Genomic DNA, 26,206 nt, shown 5'->3' with positions numbered 1-26,206 from the left:
CTCCCCGATTCGAGTATTACAAGATGTCATGCATCAACAATGTCGCACACGGGTACGTGAAAGAGGAGAACCAGCAAGTTGATCACCAGTGACATTTGGACCATCAGAGTTAGCCGATTCTTTCTTTCTTTCTTACTTTCTTTTTCTGGGGGGGGAGCAGTGGGAATGGTATGGACTAGCTGGAACCAGCAGATGGCTGTAGTGCAACTTCATGGATGCCAACTGCTGTTGAACACAAGTGAAGAAGAAGAAGTCATCAAGGACGACGAGAGCGGTGGGAAAAATGTAGATACTGTAGATAGAACCAGCTGATGGCGGTAATACAACTTTATAGATGCAAACAGCTGCTGCCTTCCTACATGCTACATGCTACATGCTAAAGCGTTTCGGCAATGCATAGCATTAACCTATTGTTTGCATCGTGAGTATGAATTAGGCTTTGCTCCATTTTATAAGAACTTGTATCTTCATTTGGTATTGACAAGTGCTATAAGTTTAGTACTTGTACGTGTACTTATCCTTTAAAAAAGTGCAATCAGTGCATTTTTAGGCTGAACAATTACGTGAAGCGATGTAGACTAGCATGTGTCACAAAAAGGTGAGTCGTAACTAATACTGTCAAACTGAGCAAAACCACCTCAAATAATCATGACAACTTGGTCTTAAAACGTTCAGCCAGAAATCTACCGTGGATTTATTAGCTCGCACTAAGAAGGAAGAGGTTGACTTGCATTGTCGTACACCATGCAGTGGATTACGTTAAGGTCCAGCCTCTGTGTAGGTTGATGCTGTGTCGTCATCCTCCCTTGGCAATAAATCAGTCCAAGTCTAATTATTTGTCATACGTTTCCTTGAAACCTCTTTTCTTCCTTTGCAGCTCCTCTCTGTGGTGCTTCAGTCCAAAGCCTTCAAGAAGCTTTAAATTGGATAATTAGACCGCAAACTGTTTCAGTTAAATAAAAAGTGGGAGGCAACACCTCGGGACTGTGAGAAACAATCCAAATGAATGGCACTTAATTGAAATGCCTGTAGTTTCTTACATATTTCAACAAGCAACCTAGTTATACCTAACAACAGTAAAAAGATGTGATCTTCTTTAGAGTACAAATTAGGCACATTCTTGGCATTGGATTTGAGTGTCAGCCTCTTTAGCCAAAATTACCTCGTGAAAATTTCAATTTCAATTTATTTATTTATCAGGGACAGTGCAATATACATAGAAAAAATCTGATGTGTTGCACATAGGGTATGTGTAAATATTTTGCATAACTAAGATTTTTGCTCATAAAATAATTCAAATATTTCCTTGCAGATACTGCCAGGTTTAAATCAATCTATAACATTCCAGTGTCTTTCTCTCCTAGATTTTGAATAGGACATTTCTTAATTCTCCATTTTTCCCTATTGAAACATTTTCTGGTGGATTTCTTTGTGTTCTTAGGGTCTTCCTTGTTTTTGAAAAGCCGCTCCTTCTTCAGCTTCTGCACAGATGGCATCACGTTTTACTTCAAGCAACTCTTTACTATGATGTGGAGTTCATAGCCGAACCAATGACTGCGAGCATGCCTGAGCCCCGAGGCAGTGAGGCAACCCCCAAACCAGAACATTTCCTTCACCGTGCTTCAGCCCGTTTGAGCTCCTTCTCCTGAAAAAGCTGTTTTTGTTCGGGGGCCAAACATGTCTGCTGCAACTGCGGCCAAACATTTCCACCTTTGATTGGTCCGCTTGGAGGAGATAACTGCAAAATGCCACAATCTTTTTTCCTGCTAGTTCACCAGCATTTTGGCTTCCATCTTGGTTTTAGTCCCTTGCACCCAAACAAAAAGACATAATATGATCTGAAGGTGTAATGGATGTAGTATGGCTCATTCATTTATCCCAACTGATACATGGACATCATGTTTTGTGTTTCTTTTCATGAAGAATTCCGTGTATCTGAGACTGGTTCAAAAATAAACTGGTTTTGCAATAACCAAGAAAGTAGAGTAAATCAACACGAGCCATGTCTGTAATATAGTTCACATTCTGGAGAATAGTTTTACATGTTATAATGGATAGTTTTTTTTCGGTAATTTAAGTTCATATTTTATCTGATCCTTGGTACGAGAGCCAATTTCTTCTATGTTACTGAAGAAGTAATTGACTGCAGTTACAACTCTAAAAATAGGACAATATTACTCGTTGTGAGAATTAAAAAAATATCTCATCTCCTTCTTCAAAGGCCTGTCTTAATAATATGCTTATCCGTGTATTATTGTGGTGTATCGTGGGTTTCTCTGACGAATGTCCCTATTCACAAGATGTTTTAAGTGAGAATAGTGAACTTGTTGTGTTTTCGCTGTTCTTTTACAAAGCGTTAGTAAATCACAGCGTTATCTCCTTCTCTGAGTGTTTTTTTTTTTATTTTTAGTTTACAGTTAGAAAACACTGAATACATTTAGTAAATCAATCCACAGATCAACTGGGGGACATTATCTCCAATTATTTGAGAAAGCACCACCTTTGTCAGTTTTAAAGAAAAACAGTACAAGACATGGCTGATTAACAACCAGACTTGTGATCACTGGGATAATCGTGCACATTAAAAATATGTAAAAAGAACTAAACAAAAAAAAGAGAAGCTTTACCTGTGTGAGACTGCTGAGTAAGCACTTTATTTCATTTTATGGTAGGTTTTTAAGAAGAATAATTTTATCATCTTTGTCTTTTTTTTTTGCCATATTGTTTTTATGTTTTTATTGTTTTATATGTTTCTAACCTTGTTTGGTTTTATGTGGGACAACGGATGGAAATTAGCCTTCTGTTAAATTGGGCATATTTGCGGTAAGCTTGTGAAGAGATGGCTTATTCATCGATATGCACTGTCCCATCCAAATAAACAAATGAAAATAAATGAAAGCTATTTCCTAAACAACCCCCGCTCCACCACCCTCACAAATTCTCACATGACACCCAACAAAACTCAAGAGACAGACAAACAGGAGAAAAAAAAGTGCGACCAATCCTTGGGATTGAAAAACTGAAAATTTTAAACTGGAAGACAGAACAAAAGAAAACAAAAGTGTGCAAATCTGTGGCAGCCCGGGTTTCCTAGTCCCCCACACTCTCCTGTTGTAGTAAGTTACCAACATTTGTGTGATTTCAAAGAAAATAAGACTTGATCAAAGACATGCAGTTTGTGTCGGTTAGTTTTTCCATAGATATCATCGAGGACATCTCTTTAAACCACATGTCGATTCGTGGACCATGTATAGTTTTCCAACTTTTAGCAATTGTTCATTTTACTTGTAATCTACACGTATCCATGATTTTAATCTCTTCTTTATTAAAGACAGGGGTCATAGGGTAATAGAGCCAGGATACAAAGTTTGGGGTCCAGGGGTAAAGATTTGCTCTATGATGTTTAATCACCTCTGTCCAAAATGACTTCACTTGTCTTTACGCTCCGGGTGTTTGTGATGCTCACAACTTTGGACTGAGCAGCATTTCTCCAACAACATGAAATTTATTGCAAAGAAGAGAGATATTACTGCCCTTATCTGATGCTGATGAAATCAAGCTATTTAAATCAGTCATGCCATCAGGCAAGTAGGGGAAGCCACTCCTGTCTGTTCCGGGATCGCTGAAGGATTTCCAGTGATTGGCGGGCTCCTGGGTCTCATATACCCCCAGAGCTACGCTGGAGGTTTATCTCCCGGTAGTCGCCCATGCCAGAGAGGTCAAAGGGTAGAGGCAAGATGAAGCCTTGAACACAGCATCGGAGGATGTTTTGTCATGTACATGTAAGTGTCGACAATGATTCCCTTGCTCTTTCCTCTAAATCCAGAGATCAAGTACTCCTGGGTTTTCAATGGACAGCGCAGCTTCCTGCAACAGGACGCCCGTCGGTTCATCTCGCAGAAAACGGGCAACTTGTACATCGCCAAAGTGGAGGCCTCGGACGCGGGGAACTACACGTGTGCAGTGAGAAACATGATGACCAACGCCACCGTGCTCAGCTCTCCAACCCCCGTGGTGGTGCGCCGGGACGGTAAGCACCCTCAGTCCGCCTTTCGGTTATCTTGTGGACCGTACTGACACGCTCCGCTGCAGGGAGCGCAAGACTCTGTGATAAATGGCTTGTCTCGAGCGTGACACTGTTTTTGCTTTTACTTCCGAACGAGTCACCCACCCCCTCCCCGCCCACCCCCCGAGCAAGCCTCTCTACAGGGTTATGTTTGCGGGCAACAGTTTGTATCTGCATGAAGGCACATATTTACATAAGAAATGTACACACACACACACACACACACACACACACACACACACACACACACACACACACACACGGACAATCAAACAGAGTAAGAAGCTTGCCTCCCATCCTAAACCTCATCAGGGCCGTTTATGTGTTGTGCCTCAGATTGGAGCCGAGGCAGATATGTAATCCAAACTCATCCATCCGCTAAGCCACACGCCGTCATAGACGGCATCACCACGCAGGCACCCCTGCTAATGTTGTCACGCTTCTCACATGCAGTGTAAATTATACACAAGCTCTGCTCTTTGTGTGTGTGTGTGTGTGTGTGTGTGTGTGTGTGTGTGTGTGTGTGTGTGTGTGTGTGTGTGTGTGTGTGTTTTGACTGCTGTGATTTACTATTTATCCCTTGCGCAGTGGTGATGGGCGAGTACGAACCGAAGATGGAGGTCCAGTTTCCTGACACGCTTCACATCGCTAAAGGCTCATCGGTGAAGCTGGAATGCTTCGCGTTGGGAAAGTAAGTATCACACACACACACACACACACACACACACACACACACAAAACAATGCTCCATCAGATTTTTGTGTGGCTGAGTCATCAGCACGACGGGAGTCTTCTCCTGTCGGTGCGAGTGGGAGCGTGTGGTCACCGTGACCTTTTTCTGTGTGTGTGTGTGTGTGTGTGTGTGTGTGTGTGTGTGTGTGTGTGTGTGTGTGTGTGCGTGTGCGTGACCTCTGCAGCCCCGTGCCTGCCATTTCATGGGGAAGAGCCGATGGAAATCCACTCCCCGGCAAGATTAAAATCAACCACTCCAGTGGGGTTCTGGAAATTCCATATTTTCGCCCAGAGGACGCCGGCGTGTACGAGTGCGTGGCTGAAAACAGCAGAGGACGGAATGCTGCCAGAGGGCAACTTGTGTTCCACAGTAAGAAAGATGTTACATGTTGCTCTCTGCTTCATGGAAACGACTGGAAAACATCTTTCTTTCCTTCCAGCACTGTCTTTCATAATTACTCCGTATTCAGATTTGCATGACTATTTTCTCTGGAGGAAATTCTTATATTAATCCAAACTAATCTGGATAATCTGCATTTGATTTCACTTAAGCATCTTTTGTTTTGTGAGATAACATTGAAGACGTCGCCCACCATACACAAACAGAGCTGTGTTCAATAGAACAAAATTCATGAAATCCACAAAGTCATGATGACGACAAAAAGAGATATTACATAGTGAAATCCATTTGAACCCTGTTCTTAACAAAAGTTAAGAAAATCATTTGGCACATCATTCAAATGTAACCATGCTCCTTGGCAATAAGTCTTACTATTCCTATCATACTATTAGGAAGCCTGTTTAATTCCCAAATGGAATGTTGTGAGACGAACGGCAGAGCTGAGTCTGCAGATTTAGCAAATGTTAAACCCGCTAAATCTTCCCTGCTTCATAGCGTCCTGAAGCAGTTCATCCATGTGTTTTAATTCAAGTCCTACGCTCAGTGTCTTTCCCTATGCGACTTGATCAGTTTTAAGGGCCTTGCTCAGGGACCCAGGGCAGTGACTAATGGGATTCGAACCAGAGAGCTTCTCAGAATGACTTGTGTTAACATGTACATGCATGTGTTTGCATAAAGTTCCTTGTACATTTTGAGGAACTTGTACATTTCCTTAAGTCCGGCGACGTATTCCATTAGAGACTAGAGTGATAGAGTTCTCTTCGGGCGCTCGGGTGTTTTCAAAACAGACATGAATGTTTCCTGGGAATCACTGGAATCAGGGACACGTTGCATTAGATAAATGCTGAAGCACCCGGGGAAAGTGAGGCCAGGGTTGAGTGGACAGGGCGAAGGTACACATTGTGCAGGAAGGATCAGTTCACTCCTGGAGCTGAAGGCTCTTCAACCCTCATCAAACTTCCTCGGTTTCACACTTGGGCTGTTGTCTTAATCGTCTCAAGTGATTTAAACTTTACTAAACTTCCCATGTGCTCTGGATTTAATGTCATAGAGAAGAAAAGTTCTTGCATGTCAGGAGAGTTCCTCCAATGGAGAAAGTGTCTTTAAAAAGAAAAAACTGAAGCAAGTCTCAATTTATCAAATGCTGTCAACTGTGGATATTCACAGATGAAGAAGTGAGATGAGTCACTGTGTCCTTTTTTGTGGTGTGTGGTAAATAAAAAGGGAAAATATGAAGATCACTCTCTAAATTAAGGCCTGTTTTTCTGTTTTCATTGGAGACCTTGTTCACCTGTTGAGTGAGTTCTGAAGCCTATGGTTTGACATAGCTGGTTCTAAACATTCAATAATGAATGACAGATCCCTGTGGTAACGAACGGCAAGCTTTTTAGTGAGGCAAATATCATACATAAATGTAATTCAAGGGTGTTTTAAAGCATGCGCTTCAAAGGAAAGGCATTTAAAAACGAATTAAAAAGATGAAGCCATTAAACCAAAATGCGGTGGAAGGACGAACAGCAGGAATATATTCCAAGGTGATGTAGGACATAGAACAGTATTTAAAGTTGAGTTGCTTTCTGTCTTGAGTTACATCTTCTTTCTACACTATATTGCCAAAAGTATTTGCTCAGCTATTTAAGTCGATGGCCACAGGTGCATAAAATCGAGCAAGTCAGAATGCAGACACTTTCTACAAAGATTAGTGAAATTTGCTCACAATCGGCTGTTAGCGGTATTATAACAAAGTGGAAGCCTTTGAGAACAACAGCAGCTCAGCCATGAAAAATCACAGAGCGGAGTCAGCGGATGCTGAGGCTCATTGTGCACAGAAGTGGCCAACTTTCTGCAGAGTCAATAAATGTAGACCTCGAAAGGTCTTCAGATTCGCTTCAGAAACGCTTGTAGAAAGCTTCACGGTGTCAGGGATCGTGGTGGTGAACCCAAACGCAGACTCAGACTCAGATCAGGCTATTGGCAGTTTATTTAAACCAAGGCATACGAAACCCAACGGGAGAGCCAGAGGCGAATAGTCAAAGTCCAGGCAGAGGGTCATAAACATGAAGAAGTGGAGGGAAAACACAAGGGAATGAGGCTGAGGTCACGAGACAAACTACTATGATGATCGAGACTGAGACAAAAGGAAGAGGGGCTTAAATACACAAGGGAAGGGCAGACAGGTGATACAGATCAATGCTGATCAGACAAACAGAGGTAGTGAGAACAGGAAGGGAAAGTGAACAAAGACACAGACGAGACAGACTTCAAAATAAAACAGGCGACAAATAGACAGAGACACAAGAGGAACCCTCACACATGGAGGGTTTCCATGACCGAGCAGCTGCGTCCAAAGGCTTTCATCACCAAGCACAATGCAAAGCGCCAAATGCAGTGGTGTAAAGCACACCGCCACTGGACTGTAGAACAGTAGAGACGTGTTTTCTAGAGTGACCAATCACACTTCTCCATCTGGCAATTTGATGGATGAGTCTGGGTTCGGTGGTTGCTAGGAGAACAGTACTCATCTGACTGCGTCGTACCAAATGTCAAGCTTGGTGGTGATGGTGTGTGTGTGTGTGTGTGTGTGTGTGTGTGTGTGTGTGTGTGTGTGTGTGTGTGTGTGTGTGTGTGTGTGTGTGTGTGTGTGTGTGTGTCTGTGTGTGTGTGTGGGGCTGTCGGCTTGTTTCTGGGGAGTCGGGCTCGGGCCCCTTAGGTCTAGTGAAGGAAACTCTGAAAGCTTCACCACACCAAAGACATTTTGGATTATTTGATGCTCCCAACTTTGTGGGAACAGTTTGAAGGTGGAGACTTTCTGTTCCAACATGGCTGCTCATCAGTGCTCAAAGCAAGGTCTATAAAGACCTGGATGATCCAGTTCGACTGGCCTTCACAGAGTCCAGACCTCACCCTGACAGAACACCTTTGGCATGAGTTAGAGTGGAGACTGTGAGCCAGGACTTCACTGACCTCACAAATGGTCAAAGATTCCCACAAACACGTTCCTCAACCTTGTGGAACGCCCTTCTAAAAGAGTTGAAGTTGTTCTAGCTGCAAAGAGTGGACCGACGCCATATTTACTCCTATGGTTTAACAATAGGGAGCCACTCAAGTTCATATGTGAGCAAATTCTTTTAGCAATAAAATGCATTTGCCGCAGATCTTTCATTCCGAGTAACTAAATGGCGTTTCTCAGTGTTTAATTACCCGAGAGAGTTCATTGAGTTGCATCTTCATCCTCAGCCAGTGACAGATTTGTAAGCAAATGTAAATAACGTGTCTTTACTGGCCCACTGGAAGCAGCAGCACTCAGGTTGAGCTAAAGCTGACCAAGCTGCAAGAAACCTGATTCGGTTCCTGAGTTGTCTGTCTCACGCCTGTCAGGACAATTTCTTCTTTAATCAATGTGAGCTGATATAATGGTTACGTTAAAAGCAACACCTTGCCTGAAGCATAATCTTAAATTGTGAAGTCTATTTTCCCTCCGTCAAGTGAGCTCCTCCAGAATGACTAACTCAAGAAAGTACCTGAATGCCTCTTTTGTGTAGACACACAGGGCAGTTATTGCTGCTGCTGCTGCTGTCTTCCTGAGTACTTCTTTATTTTTTTATTTTTTTCATTTATTCTCAATGAGAAGAGAGCATAGCAGGATGTTCAAACAAAAAGTATGTTTTGTATAGGAACATTGATTTTGTGCAGATGCTGAGTACTATCCTTTGAAATTCTCTGGTTTTCTATGCACCTTCTGTGCAGGTCGTACCATCTAAACACATGCTTGTTTTTCAGTTAACCCTGAGTTGTGGGTGGGTGAGTCATTCTGTGTTAAGGCATCGGTATACTCCACAAGAAGCAAGAAATTTTTCTTTCTCCGGGGCCTGCAAGAACAAAATGACAAAAAAAGATTAAAGCTGCAGACAGCGTTGGCCGGGACCTCGCCCCTTGGCCCGTCGGGGTCGACCCAATCATGACCTCTGGCCCCTTTAAATGTTATCTACCTGAAAATAGAATTATGGACATCAATTTTACATGTCATTAATTCTATTGCCAGTCTTGATAAGCGTGCAACATTTGGTGAGTTTTTGAGTGTCTTTAGTGGGTCAAATTTGGGCTGATCACCGAATTTTCAGAAGTGAAAGAAAAATTAATAAGAAACGCACGAAATACAAAAGGATCCCAGCCTCTCGGGCTCGGTCCCTAAGAAAAGCTGCAAGCAGCCTTGATCGGGACTTCATAGTCTGGCCCGTCGGGGTCAGCCTCATCATGGCCTCATGTTATAAGTGTGTGTGAATTGTTCATCACATTCACCCAGTCACACAAACTAATGGAGGCTGCAAGGCGCTGCCACTCCAATAGGAGTGGTTTGGAGTTCAGTGTCTTGCCCAAGGACACTTCAGCACACGGGCAGGCGGAGATGGGATTTGAACCTGCAATCTACCGATTGGGAGACGACCGCTCTACCAACCAAGCCTTTCCTGGACATGGATGCCCTGTCTGGACGTCATATAAACGTCCAAACCTCTAGATGCGGTGACGCAATGGGGGGAGTGACACCTCCTGGAATCAAACCCAAACCCCTCTAATGACAGGTATGTTTCCTAGCCAACAGTGCACATGTGCTTATGTCAAATCTGCCAATACATTTGTAAACATGTCATTTATATATGACAAGCTCAAAAACTTGTCATATGAACTCAAAGCCAATGAGTTGGGCGAGCTAGAGTGCTGTTCCATAAGCAACCATACTGGAGCCTCATGTTCAGAGAAGTCAGATGTCCAATATGAGACGGCGTGAAGGTTCGCTGCCCAGTAGTAATGCATTAGGTTTTGTAATGCTAAACCTCCATTTTCCTTCCGCCTCTCAAGAAATGCCCTCCTAGTTCGTGGCACAGTTCTGTTCCATACAAAGGTGGATATGTGTGTATTCAGTTCAGTGAAGAATGATTTAGGAATAAATATGGGGATCGTCTGAAAAACAAATAAGAATTGTGGCATTATAACCATTTTAATGGAGTTAATTCTTCATGCTAACGATAATGGAAGGAACGACCATCTTGTCAAGTCCTGTTTAGCTCTTTCCAGTGTCGCCTGAAAGTTTTTTTAAATAGATCCTTGAATCTCTCAGTGACATGTACACCTAGGTACAGTACATAAAAGAGTCGTGCGTAACCATAAAGTAACATGTCAAGAGGCCAGGTGGTTGTGGTTTGATGTATATATTATGTTAAAGAGGCGACGTAAATTGCCGGCTAGTTGCCTGCCAGTCATAAACCCTGTCTGATCTCTGTGGATTATATTGTGCATAGCTGGTTCAAGTCTCGCTGCAAGGGTCTTTCTCAAAATTTCATAATCAGAGCAGAGCAAGCTGATTGGCCGATAAGAGTCACATTTTAGTGAATCTTTACCTTTTTTAAGATATAATTGCCTGTGTCATTGTTAAAGGTAGAGTTTTCTTCTGCAAGGCTTCTTCATACACTTCCCTTAGAAGTGGCACTAATTTAGCAGAAAGGGTTTTGTAAAATTCAATGGGGTAGCCGTCTGGGCCAGGCCACTTCCTGGATTTGGATGTTTTAATGGCCCTTTCAATTTCTGCATGTGTTAGTGGCACCTCAAGTGCGCCTACGTCGAACCATGTAATTTCTGATGTAAAATAAATGAGAGGGAGATTGAAGACCACAATAACATTTACTGAGGTACTGTAAAAATGTAATCGAGCAGGTCTAATGATTGTCTTTGCTTGTGTTTTACAGTATATTTGTGGTGCTCCCACAATCGAGAGACAAAAACTGGCGGCACAAGTGATGGGAAACGCAGCAAAGAGTTTGAACACTCTGAAAAAGAGAAGATCAGCGCTCTAGAAAAGGAGATGAACAACTTGAATGGAGAAGAGAAAAATGTCAATGTGAAATCTTCTGGAAAAGACATGGAGGTGGTGTGCACCTCTGATAGAGAGGAGCAGGAGCATCAGGAGGAGAAGCTGGAGGTGCAGCAGCTGGAGGAGAAGCAGCTGGAGGAGGAGCAGCTGGAGGAGCAGCAGCTGGAGGAGAAGCAGCTGGAAGATAAGCAGCTAGAGGAGGAGCAGCTGGAGGAGGAGCAGAAGGAGGAGTAGCAGGAGGAGAAAAAGCTGCTGGGGAAACAGCTGGAGGAGAATCAGCTGGAGGAGAAACATCTGGAGGAGCAGCTGGAGGAGGAGAAACAGCTGGAGGAGACACAGCTGGAGGAGGAGAAGCAGCATGAGGAAAAGCAGGAGGAGGAGGAGCAGGGGTAGGAGCAAGAGGAGAGAGAGCAGAAAGGAGGAGGAGTGGGAGGAGAGAGAGCAGAAAGGAGGAGGAGCAGGAGCAGATAGAGCAGTCAGAGGAGGAGCAAGTGAAGAGAGACCAGAAAGCAGGAGGAGCAGAAAGAAATAGCAGGAGAAGTGGATAGAGCAGTAAGAGGAGGAGCAGGAGGAGAGAGAGCACAAAGGAGGAGGAGCAGGGGGAGATAGAGCAGTAAGAGGAGGAGCAGGAGGAGAGAGAGCAGAAAGGAGGAGGAGTGGGAGGAGAGAGAGCAGAAAGAAGGAGGAGCAGGGGGAGATAGAGCAGTAAGAGGAGGAGCAGGAGGAGAGAGAGCACAAAGGAGGAGGAGCAGGGGGAGATAGAGCAGTAAGAGGAGGAGCAGGAGGAGAGAGAGCAGAAAGGAGGAGGAGTGGGAGGAGAGAGAGCAGAAAGAAGGAGGAGCAGGGGGAGATAGAGCAGTAACTGAAGGAGCAGGAGGAGAGAGAGCAGAAAGAAGGAGGAGCAGGGGAGTTCTCATTCTGGTTTCAAATATTTTGCAGCTTTCTGGCAAATGTTACATTCAGCAAAAATTTGGATTGTTTCATATTTCAATTTGTGAGATTTCTCTTCCGGCTTCAGTGTGCTTGTGCTTTTACATGAAGATGTGGAGACGACATTAAAGCCACAGAAAAGTCTGCTGTGTTGTTTTATTGGCATGGCTACGCTACACATGAGCTGTTATTATGGGATTTCCCCACATTGGCGTTGAACCATTTTTGTCTTTCGCTTTATTTTTGTTTGAGACGAGGAGCGTCGAAGATAAAGCCCATGTGTCAAAACAGTATCACACGAGGCTCCAATCTGGTCTACCAAACCATCAAGCAAATAGTAAAACTTTCAAAGAAAACTTTATTTAAACACATTTCTTCAGAGTAGCGCACACGAGTTAACACTGAGACCTGAGCTGAGATACCAGTGATGCTGCCATGAAAGCTGGCTACCTCGATGAAGCAACAGCTACAGGAGAAGAGGAGGGTTTAATTGAAACTGGCTATTTGTTGAGATGTTAGTCATTTTCTGTAGTAATTGTTTGGTTTTGCGAAAATATAGACATTTGCACCACAAAAATAAAAAGAAGTTTAAAGTTTAAATTTATGACTTTATTTTACCAGTCCAGCCCACTCGAGATGAAATTCAGCTGGACCAATCATGTCGTCACAACTGATCATCGTCAAAATTACTTTATTTGGCTTGCACGTTATGTTTTGTTAAAGGTTGATACTGTGCTCTGCACCACCTCTCCAATATATAAAGAAGAAGAAAAGGAAGAACATGTAGTCATGGTAGTGTACAGGCAGGGCTCCACATTGAAATGAGAGGTGACCTGAAGAACATCCACCACAAAACATAGTTTGAAAAGAAAACCCGTCTGGAACAAAACAAAATGTGTCACATTATCCCTGGCTGAATTTGGTCTGCATCCTGTACCTTTGACTCCTCTGCTCAAAACAATGATATGGGGCTTGGAAAAGCATCAGTTCATGTAAGATAGAAATGTTTAACAGAAATGATCACAAGATGAACACATTGGCCGGACTCTGAATGTTTCTGCCTGTGGGCTTTACACTTTGATGTTTTGTTAACTGATGGTTCGCTTTGTTGTGAGCTTATGTATTTCCCTAAGCTGCCCTACAGTATATGGAGCTCTCACAAAATCAAACCGGCATTGAACCTAAAACATTTTATACTCCCACGGCACAGCTGCTTCTATCGGACTCAGCGTAGCATCTTGCCAGCACTTTACTTCCCTCCTAAGCAAAGAAAAATGGCATGTGGACGTAGGCTCCGGACGTAGCGTTAATGATACAATTTCTGTGGAGGCATGGCAATGCCTGCTGGAAATAGAGGCTGTTCCATGTCCCAAGGAGGAATCTTCAAACCGTACTGTGAGAGAAAACAAACTTTATTTCCATTCTGAACGTCTCTATTTCACAATACAAATATATAAATACAATAGAGAATAATATACTTTCTCAGTTATGTTCTGATTAATAAATGTGTGGTTATCTGCTGTTATTTGTTATTTATGATGACTTCTATTTGAGGGTGAGATATTCGAGGCAACAGATGAACATTTTTGTGATCAAAGGTGATGTGCGATAAGAAAAAGAATGGGCATACGTAGGGATTGGAGTGAGTTTGACAAGGAAACTGTGGTGGCTTGACCGCTGAGTCAGAGCATCTCTGAATCATCAGCTTTTTTTAGTTGTTCTGAGTCTGAAAATTGGTCAGTGTCTTTCAGAAATTGTCCAAGGGATAGAAAGCAGTGAAACGGTCAAACAGTGTATTTATTTATTGGTTTGTATGCATATATTTGACCAAATTTTTGCAAAAACTGTTCAAATGAATTGATCATCCAAGAACCAATAGATTCGATTTCGGGACGTTAACGGCTAACCGTTTCCACATAAATCCTAAAAAACCTAGAAAAAAATGTCCCATGCAAAGCAGATGGGAGAGGCACCTGATGGAGAAGATCACGGGAGATCAGCATCTGTTGCCATGGAAATGCTCCCTGCTCAGTATTTCACACCATGATGTAGCAACCTGACAGGCTAGTTAGCATGAATATGAACTAACAGCTAACATGCTTGCGATGCTAACTCAGTTCCACAAACAAATGTGGTGTTGGTGGTGGTGAAGGTCTGCCCTCTACCGAGTGTGTCCTCGTCTAGGGATGCACCAATACCAGTATTGGATATCGGATCTGATACTGCACAGACTTCTTATACTCGTAAAAGATCCCCCGATACAACCACAGTCATGTTCCTATAAAACAAATTCCTGTTGTGAGTAAAGAAATATGTGATGAACGATGATGGACTCCTATGGTGATTTAAGATCAAATTCACAGTAGTTCTTGTGGTGCTGATTCCACTGAATGGATGCAATTTACCAACCTGTTATCTGTGGGACTTATGCTCCAGGTTGGATAAAACCTACAGTCCATTTTTACTGTGTTAGATTGTCTTCGGTCTGCATATTCCTAGTAAAATTATGTCGAAAATAATGGCACCAAGCAAAGCTCTTTTCAAAATCAGAGAATAGTGATTGACGAGCAACTACCTCTCACTTGCACTGTGTCACTGAGCTCATCGACTTAAAACTCTACAACATCAGAAAGATCAGCTTCTGTCAGACACAGAGTGCTGTTCAGCTCCTTGTTCGGACGCACAGTCGTCTGGAGGCCATTTTGCCCTTATTGATATGGCTGCCAGCCCAAAAAAGGCACAGAAATGGTCCAAACAGTGGCGGCGCGTCTGGTCTGCAATCAGCCCAAAAGACAGCTTGTGTCGCTCCACTGTTTTATTATTGGCCACTTCCTGCCTGCCCCTGCTCATGTTAAGTTGAAGTCACTAATGCCCGCCTCAGGAGTAGTTTCTGTACAGGCAGTCAAATACCTCAAGCTCCAGGTTAAGAAGCTTTCTACTTCATAATGATATGCAATTGAAAGCTTAACCACTGCAGTCTTACAAAGCAGGAAAACTCAAATCACACTATTCTCCTGTGTGTGTTTTATGGTTAGAAGAATATGTCAGTGAAAAAATAATCAAGACCTTTCCAGAGAATCCTTACTTCAATGTATATATGTGTGTGTGTGTGTGTGTGTGTGTGTGTGTGTGTGTGTGTGTGTGTGTGTGTGTGTGTGTGTGTGTGTGTGTGTGTGTGTGTGTGTGTGTGTGTGTGTGTGTGTGTGTGTGTGTGTGTGTGTGTGTGTGTGTGTGTGTGTGTGTGTGGGTGTGTGTGGATTTAAAGGTAAATTTGACGTTAAAAAATACAAGCTACTAACTTGTATTGATCTTCTCTGTAGATGTCGAGCATCTGCACTGGGTCCAGACACTAAAAGATGCCCATATGGCAATTGACGCTAACCTGCAGTGGGAATGTAAGGCCTCTGGGAAGCCGAGACCTTCGTACAGATGGCTGAAGAATGGTCAACCACTAACGGCAGAGGTAAGATGCGTTAAAGATACAGCATATATGTTTTAGTAATAACTCGTATATGTATGTGTCGCTTTGTAGTTTAAGGTCCCATTTACTGTTGAGGACATTTTGTAAACGGACCCTAAGAGTAGTTGTAATTGTTTGTGGTAACCATAAGCAGAAAGATTTCTCAAGAACAACTTTTGGGGGACTGGGTTCTGTCAATAAATTACTATGAAAGCTCACCTTTACTTTACATTTAGCTTTCCATAGATGTTCCTGCATCAGCATTTTTTCAATATTTTTTTTTATCCATTTAGTTTTGTGAAAATATTCATTGGGTTAGATTTATCTGGTTTCCAGCTCCACCTGTTCCCCGCCCCCCCCCCCCTCTGATTTCTGCACATGTAATGGCCTGGAGTGGCCAGTCAGCCCTCGCTCACTCATTTATTCCCATTACCATTTCACTATTCCCACTATCAGCTGCCGTGTGCATTTTTCTGGACATGAGACAGGCTGCAGGATTGATTCAATGCACCCTGTTGTTACACAAAATGGTATTCTAAAACTGAGTGTACCTGAGCTAGTTGGTTAAAATACCGATACAGATTTCTTCACAAATAAATCCAGTTGTTTCTGGTCCTCTTCATAGAGAACTGTGAAATGCATTTTCACATCCAGAAAGTACACACTGCTCCCAAAGGAGGCTGCCAGAACTCTGTGTAATTTTCAGGGGAAGATCCATGTAGAGGCTGGTCGGCTGACTATATCCAGGATCAGTCTGTCGGACTCGGGCATGTATCAGTGCGTGGCAGAGAATGAACACGGACCTATCTACGCCAGCGCCGAGCTCAAGGTTGTGGGTAAGCAGTTTTGTTTGTCCTGTATCATTTCCAATGATGGTAACCAGAGGGGAGGAATAGACGTGCTGCCTGTTCATTGTGTAGTCTGGGGTGAAGGAGCTTCCTGGCTTTAAGTAAACAAGTAATCACTGGCTGAGGCAACCCATGGCTGAGCCGTGGCCTGGCTCTTTTATTTCCATAATTGTTGCATACAATAGGCCAGCGGAGCTGGGGAAATATAATTTCTGTAATTGCTGGTGTTACACTTGACATTTTGGCTGATGCATAGCTTAACCCCCCCCCCCCCCCCCCCCCCCCCGCCTCCCCCCCCCCCCCACCACCACCCACTGCCCCCCCGTCTGTGAAGCCTGACAAAAAGCCTTAACTTGTGTCACTCTTCCTCAGCCTCACCGCCTGACTTCACCCGCCGGCCCGTGAAGAAGTCCACGGTGATCCAGCGAGGGGGTGAGGTGGTGTTGGAGTGTCGCCCCCACGCCTCCCCCAGGGCTACAGTCTCCTGGTGGAGAGGTGGTGAACTCCTGAAGGACAACATGAGGTAGGGCATTGCAGGCACCGCTGCACATGCCACCGGCGGCATTAAAGTCGAGGACTCCCTTGTTATTTATGCTTTCGCTCAAGGGGACTTTGGGAGTCGCTGTTGCATAAAACAGCCTTGTTTGTTTGAGGAACATGTTGAAAATGACGCCTTATTTATTTGTTACTTCGGCCCTGTTTACACCTGTTACCTGTTAATGCTTTCACGTGAAATCGCAAAACTTTCGTTGTGTTTTGGGCTTCCCTTTACACAACAACGGCCTTTGGAGCCATTGAGAATGCAACTTTTTAAAAATGCTCCGATTCCGTCTCTAGAAAACAAGGAAAAGCACGACTATTTTAGAATGTTCCGTGGAGATGGTGCAAAACGCAGTTTCACTGCACGTTTGCACCACGGCCGTGGTATAGTACAACTGCACATGCTCGGTAGACGGACAATAACAACAATGTTTCCTCCAGAGTGTCATGACTCCACGTCTATATTCTCTTGGGACCTGGTAGTTTTACAGTTTACAGTAATAACAATCCAACTTGGTCAGCAGTCCAAACAAATGCCCGTGCGCTCGCCATTGTAAATGTTTATAGTGTATTGTTCTCTCCACACACTTGTGGTTTCATTACAAAAACAAACAGTGCCGACTAGTAGCCCGTACATAAAAACAACATAATTTTCAGTGTTTCTGTCGTTGCCGTGTAGATAGATGTTCCTTTCAGAAGGTTCCTGTGTAAACACAAAGCTTTTCTGAACTGAAAATGCAAAAAAAAAAAAAACTCTATAATGTATTTTCACTTGAAATGTTTAAACGCAGCTTTAGACATAGATGTTAGCTTCCCGCTCAGTGTTTCTGTCTTCCGCATAAGAATGGAGCTCTGAGTTTTATCAGTTTTGTAATGCAAAATAAAGATGAAGCGCTAATTATGATTTGGCTGTTTGAGACTTCAAAGCGATGCAGCGTCTGGCAGTTTCACAGCTCTCCAAGGCAGTAAAAGTGCTGGCTGGAGAAGAGAAATCCTGTAGAGATGAGCTCTCTGAGGGGAAAACCAATCTGACTACATCCTGCAGTGAAATGCTACCTCAGGCTGCGAGGCAGGAATCGCTGTCATGATTTAAAGGTCCTGGATGATGGCTACAAGTAAGGATGCAGTGATACCACTTTTTTACGGACTAAGTATGAGTACTCTGTACTTAAGATTGTTATTACCATTCTTAGAATTACTTTAACATTTCAACATTATTTCACAGTATTTTTTTTCAAACATGACATCACTTACTGAAATATAACCGCACCTTCAAACTGTGCTTTTGTTCCTTTCTATTTCAGGCACGTTGCTCGCGGTTATCACATAATGTTTATAGAATGAAGAAAAAGACAATTGATATATGTGAGGCTTATTTTTCTCTGTAAATAACCAGATTTAGGCCGCATAGCGAGTTGGTGCCATTGGTTGTTTTTGAATGCAGGCAGAGAACAATGCGCCTCAAACATATTTGCATAATACACGCACATCCGTATGGACAGATGACGAAGTTGGATTGCTGTTGGACTCTCAACTATTAAACCATCAAGTCCCAGGAGAATAATTACTATTGCAACAACACATCACCAGCAGGGTTAAACTAACGTGTCTCACGGCGGTCCAACCCCTACTCGCTTTCCCTATTAGTGGATGAACAATCCACCGCTTGGTGAGTTCTGCTTCACAATGACAGGAAGAGCCGACGTTGAAAAATCATAAAAATTGACATTGCTATGAAGACTTTGCCGCCACAAGCCAGTTATCCCTGTGCTAACCCTGTGCTAACTTCTCCTACTTAAAACCCCAAAAAGTCAGAAGGAGTGGGGGTCATGCCTTCATTCTCAAAAAGTTCCACCATGGGATCTGTTTTCCAAAACTGGCATTTTTAGTGACTCTGAGCACCGTTGTCATGGGAACGGACACCCAAAACATAAGTGAAGGTTGTCCCTTTTTCACTTGAAAACATTGTGGCGTAAACGAGGCCTCAAACTGAGGTCTTTAATGCAACTTTATCATGCCTGGTCTGAGAAGACTTACTTTGAAAGTGATTCTATCTACCGTATAGTTCCCAGTAGAAGAGCAACCCCCTTTTTTGAAGACGCGGCGTGCAGGAAGAAAGAACAAACCTCACTACTTGATAAAATGTGATATTTTGCAGTGGGTGCAAAAGTGCAGAAACAACAGTCAATAAGAACATTTTCAAGCTTTTTTATTCTTAACACCGCTCCACCTGGAGCTGGGCTTGTGTCGCGGCTGAGGGGAGCAGTTGCCCCACGTTCCCCCCTTTCCCCACTGCTGGACACTCAGCACGCCTCGTGGGGCCCTTGTACCTTCGTTTCTGTCCCTCAGCGCAGCGTAGGGGGGTGACAGGGGGGTTCTCGCAGGGCATGCAGCACGGGTCGGTGGAAGGGGTAAGACTGGTTGTTGGCACTCTAGACGCGTGCCGGGCCCTTCTCACGGTCACTTTATTGTTATTATTGTCTTTCAAGACTGCCACAGCTAATCTGGATATGCGCAATTGCGTATTTGAGGGTTGCAGAACTACGTCCGTGTCAACAAAGGCACATGTATATACCGTATTTCACTGAATATTTGAACCTGCGCTCACATGTTCCCAACAGACGTGCACCCTGAGGCTTGCTCTTGCACACTGCAAGTCTATTGGGAATTATACTGTACTTAACAAAAAACAACAATTAAGTCAACTTTGATTTAAAACTGAACACTTCCTTGAAACATTTTGCACTGTGGATTGAAGTTTAAATTAACATCCTCAAATGGAAGCAGCTTGAGCAGGATCGTTGTACCGATGAGCTACGTTGTCTTGTCAGACCAGTCAGGATCACAGTGTTTCTGGGTAAATGATGTCAAGTTGGTGTGAGAGTGGTTAGTGAGCGCTGCGGGAAGCAGCAGTCATTGTTTCAAGCAGATTATTAATGCTCAAGTTCAATTTCACACACCAATGGAGGGATTTTGTCCAGGTTTTTTTTTTCCTGACTGCCTGTATACCACCTTGTTTTCTTTTTCTAGATGAAAGTACAAACAAAGTATTGTAGTTCTGCCGGTGGACGAACGCTGCTCTCTAATGACTGTGCGGCCTCAGCTACTGGTGGAGAGGTACATGACGGTTAAATGGCAACATTATTTCGGACGTTATTCGAATTACATTCCACTTGGTCGTCTATTTTATTGCTTTTAAATGATCCTCACGATCTTTATTATGGTTTCCTCAAAAACATTACAAAGAAAGAGGCTTGTTAAATTGTACATAATTAATTTCTCCCCTCTTCTGTGAAATTTTAATTGATGTATTCTTCATAAATATCAGGTGATTATCCTGAACACTGAACTGGCTGGATACATTTTCAAAAGATTCCAGCAGAGCAGAAAATTTGGCTTCGATGAGCTTCAGATGCCTCAAAATGAAAAAAGAAACTATAATTTCAGAACTTTCAATTTCCTATTTTTACTTGAGTAAAGGATTTGAATAAGGATCCCTAACCCCAAATAACCAGAACATCTTCACCCCTGACTGTTTCTGCAGATTTCTTCTTGTTAAAAGGCCATTTTTCCATTCCACTATAGCCTCTCCTTGCTCAAGTGGATTTATGGGTTTTTTCTCTTTAAAAGTGAGTTGAAATGACTGTACTGTATTTTGACGCAATAGAAATAAAATTGAAATGAAACCCATACTTCAACTTTTAAATATCCGTACTTTTAGTTCAGTAACAAATGTGAGCATGTGCGACAACCCTAACGAAATCCCTTGTGGGTCAAAAGAAGCAGTTTAACGGCCGTCAACAAATCACTTTTCAGGCATGAATCCACTGGCGGCGCCACGAGACCAGAAGAAGGTCCTGACCCACATTAGAGGCCGTCCCACTGCTGCCATCCTCAAATGAGATGAATCAAAGCATTTTGAGGGATGTTGTGCAGGAGGAAACAGCCACTATTGGCATCTCCATACATCACCTCATATCAAGCCTGTCTGTTCCGTAGAGCGCCGCCACAAAGACTTGTCGGTCTCAAGCCGTATAATTAACTTAATAGCTACAATTTTCTGCCCAGAGCCTTTCCGCTCTTATTCAGTTCAACCAGCAACTTTAGTGACTTTACAACACCTTAACATACAGGGAACTTTTGAAATAAAGACGGGCACAACGGGTAGAGTTGTCCCTGCGTCTTCAACCTGTACCTAGTAATTAGCTTCTTCAGAATGGGCAATTTAAAATGTCCATTGTGCAGTTATATGACTGTGAAAGTTTAACAGCAAGTTCAATGTACCTTTTTTACTAACTGGTCTTCAGCTCTCTGGGTCACGGCAATTGAAAATATCTGAAATCAGAGGCAGACTAACATGATCTCCATGCCGGAGCGCTGGCATTCAGGCTGTGGACGACGGGGATGTGAGTGTCTGCTCTCTGCAGAAATAAAAAACAGCCCTATGTAAAAGATGCGTGTGCAAAGTCATCAGCCTTAATTCTCAATGGGGTTCTGCTTCGGTGGTGAGCATTTAGTCAAAGAGCAGATGTTCTCCTCTGCTTCTTCATCCAAACGGGAGTCGTTTATAACACTAATAACTAGAGGTTGCACTTCTGCAGCAGTAAAATAAATGAAGCAACACTCGACTACTGGCACTGCTAAATATCGTTGCAGGGTTGTCAAAAGGAGTCATGCGTTGGCGCCGTTTTAATACCAGGTGGTCAAAGCGATACAGGCGCTGGTCAAGTCGTACCAAGGACTTTTTGTACCCCTGCAATTTTGGAACAACAGGTAATGTTCTACTTCAATTGGCCGTTTCATTGCCAGTGTACCCAGGTCATGTACCTGCACAGCACACACATCTGTAACAACACAGGCAGACGGGGGCTTCTTCGAGAGAAGAGAGTCGATAAATGACAAAAACTATTTCTCGCTCAAGCAAGGGTAGAAAAAATAGATAGATTAAGCATAGAAATGTAAACCAAGGTTAACATTAGCGTTGGAAGTTAGGATTATGGTGTGAAAAAGACAAGATTTATCAGCATTTTCTCTCTGATTATGGAGCTCTGGGTCTTTTTCTTTTCTTCAGACCGATGACATAATGCTCCAAAGAAATCAGTGTAGTCAGAGTTCAGCCATGGGTTGCCTCAGCCAGTTCTACTTCTCCATAAAGGCAGCGCGTTACACCACGTGCAGCTCCTCAACCCGCCCAGACTGGCTTTAAGCTCAGTATCAGGGATGCTGAGCTCTTTGGAGACTTTCCGTGCCTTCAGCTGAATAACAGCTCGGCTTTCCTTCATTTCTGTCTTGACGGGTTTTTTTCGCTCAGTAATCATTCCCTCTTCTATCTCTATCTGTAAACCACTTTGACGACCGTGGTACAATATCTTCTCTGAATCTGTTTTCAAGACTCTTTTTGAGCTCTCCATCTTCTTAGATTATTCTCAACGACTCCATATATTGTAGCAGGTTGACAGTTATTCAAGTCTCAACTGCACTGATCACCATCAAATTGAAGTTACGGTCCAAATCACCGTCTATTGCTCAGGTTTTTTTTTTAGGTTACTGTTATCTGGATTTTAGGATTACTTCTCTCTCTTTATGGAATATAAACAGTTTCAAATTATGTTTATTGACATTTAAAAGATAAACTGAAGGGCATACAGTATATCACTTTTTCCTTTTATCCCAAATATAAGATCACCTCACTTTTTCAGACCTTTTTCACAGAATAAAACCTTGTTTCATATTCAAAAATATGGTATATAAGAAGGTAAATTATCCGTCTCCAGCAAAAACAAATGTTATGCTATAGCTCTGTTTTCTCCTTTGACCAAAAGTTTAAGTATTTCAGGCTTTTTTTCCAGACAATTATCATATTACAGCTTTTAAGCTGTTACATCATCACGGCCCCATTGTGTGAGCTATAGTATGATGCTCTGATGTCGAGCTTTTCCCATATATGAAATCTCAAGTCCAAACTCAAATGGCGCTCAAACCATGCTGTTTCTATGTAATTTAGCACGGCTCATTGACCCTTTCCACTCCGGTGCCTCTGTAACGGGCCCCGGCTGTATTTGTTATTAAGGCGCAGCCTGCTGCCATTTTTTAAAAGGTTGTGGAGTGTGGCGCCTTCCCTCAAAAGGCCACCCAGTCCCGCCGTGATTACAATGGGCCCAGTAATTGTTGTGCTTCATTTCTGTCACATCAGATTCGGTAGAGCTGCACTCGAGAACATTTAGAACAGTTCAACAATGTCGGTTTTTAAAGACTTTTTTTTTCTTTTTAATGAGGCTGTCATTTACTCTAACTTGTGATTAGATAGAGGTAAAAATGTCAGCTTGTTCAAATGTCACTCTGGCTGGGTGATAACGACAAGGAAAGTTGTATTTCAAAATTCTTCTAAATGTCTCGTGTCCAAAAACCTCAAAGTTGCTCAATTAAGGGAAAAATCACCGACTGAGAAGAAGTCACTGCTTTTATATCTCCTCTATATTCACTGCACCAACACACCTGATTCTAAAGAGTCTCTTGCTATGGAGCTTTGCTGGAACAGAATAATACTGAAAACATGCAGGATGGTATCTTTCTCAGACACTTTTACCCCAGAAGGCGTTTTATTTGAAACATCCCTGATTCATCTTCTTAAGACTCGTTTACACAAAGTTTTCAACTGAAAATGCCAAATTGACATGTGACGTGCGCACCACAGCCTTAGTGAGTCCTTCTTCTGTTCATGCGTGAGTAGATGGACAATAACAACAATGTTTCCTCCAGAGGGTCATGTCTCCCAGTCCAGTGCATTACCCAGGGCAGAAGCCATTAAAGTCGCTGAAGAATGAATGCCCGCCAAGAAAATGAACTTCTCTGCGTTTTGTCTTTGTCTGTATCTGCTTTGGTGTGATTCCTCCGTGATCTTGTAATCTCGGGAACCGGCGCTCCGCAGGGCAACACCGTGGAAACGCAGCCAATAGAATTTGGGGGTTATAGTTTAGTGAGCTGTAATGACAATCCAACTCCGTCATATGTCCATACAACAATACGTGGTCTGCAATTGTTAATGTTTACAGCATATTGTTGTCTGAGCGCGTGTGTGTGGTTTCATTCCAAAAACAAACATAAAAATGACATAGTTTTCAGTGTTTCTGTTGATTATGTGTAAAAGGACATTGTTTTCAGAACGTTGCTGTGCAAACGCAAACATTTCCTGAAATGAAAACACAACAATGATGCCCTTTTTTTAATTGCTCCAAATGAATCTCTCGATCCTAAATGAAACACCAAAATTCTCATTATTTCAAGTTCTAACAAAGCCTCCCTGGAAAAAGACACACCTTTGTTGCTCTGCTTTGGTGAATGGCAATCACAAGGCAATCACATGTGCCACTGTGACCTTCCTCAACCTATCACGACTGAAATGAAAGTGGAAGTGGGAATCTATAGAAGATTCATATAAAATTCTTAACTGTCGTGGGTGTAGCTTTTTCTTCATGCACAAATGAAGAATCTTCAAGGATTTCAAGTTCTGGAATTTAATGCATGTTAGCAGTGAGGTACTTGTGTATTGAGAGGGAACTTCAGTTAAGTCTACTATAATAGCAAATAAGAAATGTCTTTTTCAATAAAGCCTTAATCCAGTAGAAATATTGAAAGAAGTGTCCATTCACTGTAGAAAGCCAAGAAGTGATTTTCAATTTGCTTCCTTTTATTTGACCACAACAAAAACATTCTAGATCTAAACTAAAATACGAGTTTAGAACTTCCTGTATCTACCAGCAAACCATTGACAGAGAAGATAACAAAAGAAAAATAGAGATAATCTGTTGATAAATGTAGTTATTTAAAACCAGCAAGCCAATGTCGTGTTGAAGTCTGTCTTTTCCAGTTTGGGGTTTTAGCAGTAAAGTAGCTGCTCGCTTGTTGCCAAAAGATCACGACATGTTGTGGACCGTGAGATACTGGATTTCAATTTTTTTTTTCAAATACAACGCAAACTTCAAACTCCACTGCCAGACATCCTGCCGGAAGGTCTGGAGAAGAAGGAAGCTGGATCCTCAAACATCTTGGGGAGGTCCTGGCCCGATGATGGACGTTGAACCTTGAATTGTTCATCGGCTGGAAGAGATGAACTCCTCCACAGTGGTTGTGTATCATCTTCTCCTTCCTCTCAGTTTTTGTTCCTTTGCTCTTCATACACTCTGGAATGCAGATCGAGGATTTGTAGAACCTCATCAGCAGAGGAAGACCAAGCTTTGGCCCTCCTTGGAGAGGGCTTCAGTGTTGCTTACCGAGTCCCAGTTTATCCACAATGTCCCCCTGGACGCATCCTGTTCCTCCTCCCGTCCACCACCATCTCCTTGGTCTTTGTCACATTGAGCTGCAAATATTTCTGCTCACACCGAATAATCAACACAGTGGCTTTGTACTCCCCACTGATATATATACAACTACTGTAGAGTCCTACTCCCACTTCAAGATGTTCCACCATTGTTAAAGTTTGCTGGGGCTGAAGCCATTTGATCTGACAGCATTGGACTCTGTAAGATCTCTTTCCTGATCCACTAGACGCGTAGTATTTAATCAAAATGTTGTAGGTTATTGATCAGATGTTTTAAGTTCAAAACATTACATAATGGACCTTTGATTATCATACTGGGAACCTGCGTTGACTTTTCCCTTCTCTCCTGCATTTTGGCTCTGATCGATAACCCAGTCACATTTCCATAGACTTTCTCACCAGAGACTCAACATGTGATCAATGAGATTGATTTTGTATCATATTTTTCCTTGAGGCTCAGTTTTTGAGAAAAGAAAGGTTGAAAAAAAGAAATAATAATATGCCCAGGCATTACCCAGGCAGCACATTCGGACAAGAAACTCACTGTTTGGAACGGAGTTGAGCTACAAAGCAGATAGTTCTTTACGTTTCTATTTGTTTTGCAGCTCATTGCCCCTCAGGTCATGTTCTCAGCGTGCCTCCATCACTCAGCGTTTGAGATTTTTGTCAATAAATCAGCGCAAAGCACCCTGTGTCAGACATGCTCTCTGCGTCTCAGCTTGGCCCGAGTGAATACATATTTATTCTTGGGGAGCCGATATGAAATTGTTTGAATTTGGGAGCTGGCTGCTCGCAGCTTTTTTGTTTGATTTTCTAAATCCAAAGGTCACAACAGGAGAGCATTACCGGCCTCGTTTATGCATGTGTTTACATGCTTACTGACTTGCCTGTTCACAGCCGAGGAGCCAAAATCACTTTCCCAGGCTCGAATGGAAAAGACTTAATGAAATCCAGTTTTTTTCATTAAAGTCCGTTCCTTTAAGAGCAGCTCATTGCACTTTTCTCTTGTTGCCTATGATTTCATCTGAATATGTGGCATTCACA

The 26,206-nt window shown here is 42.8% G+C and overlaps 1 protein-coding gene across 1 annotated transcript in view; it reads left to right on the top strand.

Moving 5' to 3' along the window:
• Positions 1-26,206, top strand: part of cntn6 (contactin 6) — a gene marked incomplete at both ends in the record, with an annotated part of 89,084 nt that overhangs the window by 11,339 nt on the left and 51,539 nt on the right. Inside the window, 6 exons of the mRNA XM_080462045.1 lie at positions 3,827-4,030; positions 4,655-4,757; positions 4,984-5,168; positions 15,315-15,457; positions 16,161-16,290; positions 16,675-16,825. Of these exons, the coding sequence (XP_080318171.1) occupies positions 3,827-4,030; positions 4,655-4,757; positions 4,984-5,168; positions 15,315-15,457; positions 16,161-16,290; positions 16,675-16,825 (916 nt within the window). The remainder of the gene's footprint in view (positions 1-3,826; positions 4,031-4,654; positions 4,758-4,983; positions 5,169-15,314; positions 15,458-16,160; positions 16,291-16,674; positions 16,826-26,206) is intronic.

This window comes from Lipophrys pholis (assembly GCF_963383615.2).
Source record: "Lipophrys pholis genome assembly, chromosome: 4".
NCBI lineage: Eukaryota > Metazoa > Chordata > Actinopteri > Blenniiformes > Blenniidae > Lipophrys > Lipophrys pholis.
Note: the sequence above shows the minus strand (reverse complement) of the source record. Positions and strands in the feature narration are given on the sequence as shown.